Raw genomic sequence first — 8589 nt, 5'->3', positions numbered from 1 at the left:
GCCTATTTTTTAAAATATATTTTAATTTTTAAATGTTTTTTCATCATATTCTGTAGGGACTTAAAGTTCAACATATCAATACTTGAAAAATACCTGTTCCATGTTATGCCTAAGATATTTGATATCCAGATGGATAGTGAGGTTAAGCTTAACAGCCTAGGTTGTATGGTAATAACAATAAGCTTGTCTTCTGGATGGTTACAACCTAAGTTTGCCAACCAAAATTAGAGAAAAAAGAGGGCCACAAGGAAAGCCAACATTTTGGCCCTAGCCTTCTAAGGTCAATTAAGACTCAGGACATATGAGAACTTGTACTGTTACGTCATATAACTCTGTAGTGTCCCAAATTTTCTGATCAAGGAGATTATGGGGGTCAAAGCAGAAAGTGATCGATGATGTAGAGTGTGCCTAAGGAGAGTCACATGGAGAGAAAACATTCTCTTAGGCTTTCACAGAGAGCACATTGGCCAAGCAATGACCGTGACTCACCCACATGACTGACACTGACAAAGGTTCTACAATCTGAGGTACAGGATCTCAGCATATGTACTGAGGGGATTTCACTGTTCTTATCAGACCCAAAATCTACAACTCTTGTTGCATAGTTCCTGCTTTACCTTGGTCTTAATCATCCAGCAGAAAAATATAAAAACGAAATGTAAGAAGTAAAGCCATGCTGTTATGTTGAACTATAGGACACTCAGGTCAACAATTTCTGACATTGCCAGTGAAGCAGAAGACACAGTACTGTTATGGACTACTCAACTCTTTTAGAGTATTTTGCTGAGATTACACACCTTTAATATTTAAATGATGGAACTTAACAAAAAAAAAGGGGGATACAGATGAATGTCCATTTTGCTTCTCTGTATTCAAATTGGTTAGGATAGTTATATAGTTACATTCTCTTAATGAATAGAAGGATTTGTTCTAATGGTGTTTGTAAATAGGATATCAAGTCCGCATCTTGTACAGCAAGTAACCACTAGATGGAATGTATGCAATGTGTTAATTATTGAAACTGTCCTACCAATTTGGTTTGAAACTGTCTCATTGCTATTTTTTTCTCAACAAAGTTATGGAAAAATTTTAAAAAAGAAAATTTAAAAAAGACAACAGTATGCAATGTATTAATTTTTGAAACTGTCCTACTAATCAGTTTGAAACTGCCTCATTGCTGTTTGTTTCTCAATAAAATTAATAAAAATAAAAAAGAGTAGGAAATGTTTATTGTACCATACCTCCTGAGAGGTGAGAATGATGCTAAGTAGGTTTCTATTGTAGCACTTATATGTATGGCTGTATATGTACAGCAGTCAGAATATGTACACACCAAGGCTCAATCCACAGTCAATCTGTAGATTTGCAAGTATACTGGCTTAGCTAATATTTCACTAATGGAGAAATAAGTCACATGGTAGAAAGGCACTACTGGGGAAGGTCTGGGTCCATGTGCTCTGGTCACCAGTGTAGGCAAATGTTCTTAGGACTCATTGTAAACTCTCATTATATTACAGCTTAACCCTTAGCAAGACAGGTAGGTTTGTTTCTTCATCTCTGTCTTAAAGCCTGGACTTCTTCAGGTAGATCTCCAGCCACAATTCTGGTATCTTTATTTTTTTACTGACTTCCTAGAAATCCCAGTGCCTTTATTTCTAACTAATTTCTAACTAATTTAGCTGTCTATAATAGTGCAACTATATGATTTATTTATACATAGTGGTATGACCTATCTAAATGTCACAAAGACAGAAAAGATGTCATTTAGCTTTCTATAACTATGAAATGTCTAAAAAATAAGGAGTAAAATCACCATGAAAATGAAATTAAATATTAATGTATTTCTTTATGATTTCTATATTTTATATGTTGTAAAGTAAGACACTTTGAAACAAATGTACCTTAGTTATTAAACAAATAACTCTTGTTCCCTGATTTTCTTTTCTTTTAGTAGAATTTTGGTTGAACTTATAAACGTCTACATTAGGGCATTGCTTTTACACTTAGCCTTTGAATATTATAGTGAAGAACATTCTGATGAAATTGATAACATATGCACTAGTATTTGCTATACTTTTATGAAGTCTTAATTTGCATTGCTTATTGTAAGTGTTATAGATATTTTTACTCTTCTTTGAACCAAATAATTGTAATGAGATCAGTAGTACTTACTTTTAATAAATTCTGTAACATTCAGGGGCATATTATTTAAGTCTCGTTTTAGCTATTTTAATCTTTGATTTTGAATTTATTGTTTTCCTCTATCAGTAATCTTTAAAGCCTTATGTTTCAGTTTAAAAGGAGTTGACTTTAAGAAAGTGTCATTACTTTATGAATCGGCTGCTTTAGATTCACTTTCCTTTGCCAAAGACATAACATAATTTTTCATGTTGATTAATTGGTATCCTTCTATTTAAATTTGCTAATGAACAGAAAAGGCTTAGATAAAAATGGCATGACAAAAATGTATGACATTCACTTATTTCAAATGAAAGAAAATGAATGCAACATAAAGTGTCTTAACTGAATAGTGACAAGATATTAAAAGGAGAGCATGTAGAAATTGATCATTTAGAATGAGTTATGGTTTATTTGTCCACTGGTCTAAACTCACATATATACCCCAGTACTAAAAGACTCATGTAACTGAAAAGAGGTTACAAGGGCTAAATTAGCTTGTCAATTAATACATAATATTCATAGTAGAAGAATACATTCATTAGCTGTTGACAGTGGATATGTGATCTTAATGATAGTACAGAATTAGCCTTTTCTCTTTTATCTTGGTGATAAATTTAGATGGAAAGAGAAAGTGGCAGTTCTGTATTCACTACTACTTAGATCTTAGTGTAGGCATTTCACTTGCCTGAAATTGAAGTATTTGTGTTTATAGAAAGTGAAGTGCTTTTCTTAGGCAGATGCAGGAACTGGAGTTCTATCAGTGTGCCATGCTGGCCCTGACCCCAGGGCATGCCGAGAAGGCTTTTCAGACTTGGTGTGGTGGCATGTGCCTGTAATCCCAGCGCTTGGAAGGCTGAAAACAGGAAGATCACTACTATTCTGATCTGTGTAGTGAGACCCTATAGACCCTGTACTAAAATCATTTAAAAAATGCTTTAGCAAAATGAACAAGCATAATTCCATCAAATAAAATTTCCACACAAGATTTTTAAGCTCAAGAAATTAGAAAGATATAAATGAAGGTAAGTAGAGAAGTCAGAAGTGCAGTGAGGTTCTTTCAAATGAAACAGCCGCAATTATTTCTAGTCGCTTCTATTTCACATTTTTTTTTCTTCACGATTTCAAAGAGTAGTTCTGTTCTATTTTGTTTTCTTATTTTGTGGGCTTAGGAAATTTTCAGATTTTTAGTTAGTTGACCCTGTGGTTTCCGGAGGTGTAATTCTCTACCCTAGGGGTCACCTAGAAGAGTCATCTGTTGCTTGAGACTCTCCTTGCTCCAATCCTAAAGTCTGAGAAGGGCCAGAAAGGAACGCTGAGTTCACTTTTTAGCTTCACAATGGTTCTAATTTCCTTTTCTTCTGTTCAGAGAGAAGAAAGTGAGATTTAGAACTGTATAGGTAATACATTTAATTTATGCACGTATCTGGAAGATGTGTTTGATTTTGGATTTGTTTTCATTACAGTGAAACTTTTGAAAAGAAATAGAAACATTTCAGTAATGTATTCATAATCATCATGTACATTAAGGTATTTATTCTCTTTCTTGAACAGCATACAATAGATATTATGAGAGGAAAGAAACTTCTTACATGCCTGTATCTGGTAATCTGAGTGACTACATGGAAGATAACAATATGCAACATAATAACCATTGTTAATTTTCTATCATCTTGTTTTAAAATTCTGTATCTTTTTTAAATCTCTTTAAAATCAAAAAGCAATCAAAATCTTTAGAAAAGATGTTTATTCTCAAATTTCAATTTTTGTCATTGAAACAGTACTATATGGAAACTCAATACTTTAACAGAGTACTTACAGATATGATGCTATAGTAGATATGATACTGTAAGCTCTTAGACCAGGGAACTTAAAATTGTGCCTTATAGTAGGGGAGAAAGGTTCTAATCTTGGAGGGAAGAAATAAAGGATAAAATTGAAGTATTCAAATTTTGGTTTAATAGTTCCAAGTCTGTGTAGAGTAGTTCAAGCATTAGAATTCTTTCTGTATGTGATAGGGTTCAGTGACAGAAGCTATATGTTAATTTGAACAAAAAGTGTCTAACATGTGACAGAGATTGGAGTAACTGTAATTATCATTTAAAGTGTAGAAAGAAAGAATTGAGAAGAAGGGTACATTGAGAGGCCGGAGGTGGAGTAGCGAAGCAAAGGCATTATGGAAGGTCAGCCTCCCCACACTGGGCTGCAGAGCTCATGAGAGAAGGTGGAACTGCTCAGTGAAGTTGGAGAGGTTTACTGAGTTGGACACTCTGTGGTTAGTGCTTAAAATTATGTTGTGTAACAGGGACGATTGATCTAACCTCACAGGGAAGACAATGAAGGATGGATTTGGAGCTGGAACTCAATAGATCGATCTCGATCTCACTGTCAGTGTCAGAAGGCAGAAATTTACATTCATAATCATTATGCCAACACTACCTTATATTTTCTTCACCAGGAAATGTGGTATTCCCAATAGAAAGGCAAATAGGAGGAGGAGAATGGAGGAAAATGTAAAAAAGTTAAATAAAGTTAATGTAATAATGTAAGTGGAGGTTTATACTAGTCTTCCTTTACCGTGGGACATTTCTTAGGTAGAGTCACTTCTGTTGCTTTGTAGTCTGCTTCACTGAACCTTAGGAGACGTCTTTAGCAAATAAAAGTGGAAATTACCAACTGGAGGAACAAGGGCCGTAACCAAAGTTTTCTTGTCTACTGGATAATGTATGTCATGTGTGGTTGATACGTGTTTGCTTGCAACTAAAAGCTTCCTTGGATAACTCAAATGATTCTGCTTCTTTTACAAACTAAGACTTGGGCAAATCGTTTAAATTATCTGAATCTCAGTTTTCTCTATATAAAAATGAAAAAATAGTAGGACCAATTTTCTAGATGTGTTCTCATAATTAAATGTGTTAATATTTTTAAGAACTTAGAGCTATATTGATATCTAATAAGTGTTACTTAAATGTTGGTCAAATTTAAAAAATCATTCAAAGCATATGTATTTTCTTAAAGACAGCCTAGGTATATTAATTCTTATAATAGATTCAGTTTATGAAACTTTACATTTACTCATAATGTTTTTCTCAAATTGATCAGAGTCTGTTCATTAATGACAAAAATTAAAATATGAATGTTGTTCAGTTTTACTTTAATTTATTTGAGGTAGATGTAACAAACACTGATTTACGCTAATATAGGTACATGTATCAAGAAAACCTGCACTCTTTAATTTTGTTAAGATTTTTTGCAGAATAACCGTTGAAAACATTCTGTTTTCAATGTACTTGTTCATATCAAATCAAGTAATTTGAAATTTGTGTTTCTGAAAAGTATAAAGCATTCTGTTAAACATCTAAAATTTTAGCTATTTCCTCTTTTTTTAAACAGAGAGACAAAAATATTGTGAGCCAATCAAAAAGTCGCAGGCAGTTGAAATGATATTTACATTCTACCCTCCTCGCGGTGCTCATGTGGTCAATAATATCCACATCAAGTCAAGCTGGCTGCGGCCCATCGTCAATGGTGAAGAAGGATATAAATATATTGGTAAGATGCTCAATTTCACTTTCTTATAATAAAGAATAAATGATGCTTTTTGTTAAATAACTCTCATTCATCATCAGAGGAGATGCAGTGACAGATAGGCCCTCTAAAGTGTTCCATTTGCTTCCTCTCTAGTTTGCCCAGAATGCAAACATGCCTTTGGTACCTCCTCTAGGATAGCACAAATATGATGTGATCCGCTCACCTGTTGGTGGACATTTGAGCCATCTTCACTTTTGGACTACTACCAGCAAAGCTGCCATAAACATTCATGCACAGGACTGTGCATTGATGTATATTTACCTTTCTTTATACTGCAGTGTTTTCCAAAGAGATTATACCATTTTATATTCTTCACCAGTAGAGATATGGGAGCTTCGTGTGTTCCACAACTGCAGTTACATTACCTTTATAATTTTGGCTAATCCAATAGATACAGTATCCTAGCTTGGTGAATAATGATATTTGGCATCTTTCAATGTATTTGCCATTAATGTGTATTCATCATAGAAGCACCTGTTCTTTCAGCCATTGTGATATTGTTAAGAATATTTAAGTTATTAGAATCCTTAGATATTCTTGGTAGAAATCTGTGAACATATATACCTGGAAAATACAGTTTTATCAATTCAGTACGACAAAATGAAACTTCTAATTTTCATTAAATCTCTAATTTACTAAGATATTCCCCTATAACTTTTGCTTGTTTCTCTCATATCCAACAAATATTGGGTGTACTTAAAGCTGCAATGTTTTTTTAAAGAACTTTTATAGTTTATAAAAATTTGCATTTCAATGTATCATAAGTTTTGATTAAATTTTGTACATTGTTCAAGGCATAGATAAAATGGTTGCTTTTTACATATTTATATCTAAAAATTTCAATGGTGTTTGTTGAAAAGACATTTCTCTTATGAATTAACTTGTGCTTTCATCAAAACCAAGTACGTAAAGAAAATGTATAGTTTTCAACCAAGAACAAAAAGTGCACAGTAAAACCATGGTGACGTACCCCCCCACTCATCTACCAGATAAACTAAAATTAAAAAACATCTAATAGTATGAGCTTTAACAATGATGATCAGGATATAGAATATACATTTGTATTGCTCCTGATGATGTAACATAATACAGGCACTTTGGCAATATTTCGGCACTTTTATAAAATTAAACATATTTTAATGATAAAACTCAGTCATTCTACTCTTAGGACAATTTTCAAAATAAATTAAATCTTTAATTTTTTTGTTACAAAAATCTATACATGTGTCTACATAGCAACATTATTCATAATTATCAAAAGCTTCAAGCAACACAATATTTCTCTCCTGGTGAATGGATAGACACAGCTGACACATCCACACAATGGCACACCATAGAGCGATCAATAGGAAGGAAAAAACTAGCGATGAACAAAAGGTGGGTGAGTCACAAATGAAGTGAAATGAGCCAGACTCAGAAAGCTGTGTTTGTCTGCTTCTACTTCAATTACACTTTGGAATAAAGCAAAACTATAGGAACAAATATCGGGGCCTGTGAATGTCAGAGCTCGGTGTTGCTGGTAGAGGTCTATCAAGAGGCAGAATGAGAGGGTCTTGGAAGGATGTTATCAGTTATACAACCATGTTAGTCAAAACCCATAGAACTGCATACTGTATTAGCACATTTTATTATATGTAACTTTTTAAATAGCTAGAAAATGAAAAGAGTGTTGATTTATTTATTTAGTACCAGGGATTCAACTCAGGACCTTGCACTTGCCAGGCAGGTGCTTGTGATGCTGAGCTATCTCCCCTGCCCAGGAGATACTATTTTTACAATTTCCCAGCAGTACAATAAAAAGCTTTATCATCATTAGTCATTAGGAAAACCTAAATGGAGGTGCAGTGAAACATTACCACACAGTTACCAAAATAGCTAGATTTGGCTGGAGAGCTAGCTCAGTAGCATAAGCACCTGACAAGCACAAGGTCCTAAGTTCAATCCCTGGTACTAAAATGGCTCAAATTGCAAGACTGTGTATACCAAGCATTGGCAGGTATGTATAACAGCTGGAACATCACGGGTGTTCTCCTAATGTTAAATAGAACAAACTGTGTGAGAGCTTATTTTCTTAAAAAGTCAAACATACAGTTAACCATATACCTACCATATAGTTCAACTGTTACACTTCTATATATGTAATAAAAAGAAAGTGTGTGTCCATTCAAAAATTATACATGACTATTTAGAGAATCCTTTTACAACTGAAATGCACTTCTGAAGATGAGAAGATAAACATGATATGTCCATGTAGAATATTGAGGAATACAGAAGCCATACCCTTGGTAATACTGATACATATAACAACTGTGATGAATTATGAAATAACTTTGGGTAGTGAAAGAAGCCAGATAAAAAAGAGTACATACTATAAAGGTCAATTTCAGAAAACTCTAGGACATGTTGACTGATTTGTGGCACACAGAGGAGATGTGGTATTGGAGTAAGGCGTGGAACTGGATGATAATAGGTTAAAAATTTAGGATTATGAAAACATTTATCGTTTCAATTGTGATGGTTTATTTCTGAACATAACCATGTCAAAATTCACTGTATTGTACACTATGTATAATTCATTTTTATCATTTATTTATAAATTAAGCTATAGAATGACATTTGGAAACATAAAGAACCAAGATACTGAAACATTAATTTGACAATTTTTTGCAAGATGCTCCTATAAGTTTAAAAGCTTGTGTTTTGGAAATTACTTAAAGACAGCCATAGAGTCATTTTCCAGACAGCACAGGGGTTGAGTTTTTAAGAGCTTGTAAAACCCTCATTTCAGTCACTAGCACCATAATAAGCAGAGAGAGAGAG

The 8589-nt window shown here is 33.6% G+C and overlaps 1 protein-coding gene across 1 annotated transcript in view; it reads left to right on the top strand.

The window, feature by feature from the left end:
• Iqcm (IQ motif containing M) overlaps positions 1-8589 on the top strand; it is a 471351-nt gene that overhangs the window by 377962 nt on the left and 84800 nt on the right. The window contains exon 12 of the mRNA XM_023723694.1: positions 5576-5730. Within this exon, the coding sequence (XP_023579462.1) occupies positions 5576-5730 (155 nt within the window). The remainder of the gene's footprint in view (positions 1-5575; positions 5731-8589) is intronic.

This window comes from Octodon degus, unplaced genomic scaffold, assembly GCF_000260255.1.
Source record: "Octodon degus isolate 3935 unplaced genomic scaffold, OctDeg1.0 scaffold00101, whole genome shotgun sequence".
In the NCBI taxonomy this organism is placed as follows: domain Eukaryota; kingdom Metazoa; phylum Chordata; class Mammalia; order Rodentia; family Octodontidae; genus Octodon; species Octodon degus.
The sequence above is the reverse complement of the archived record's forward strand: the minus strand, read 5'-3'. Positions and strand labels throughout refer to the sequence as shown.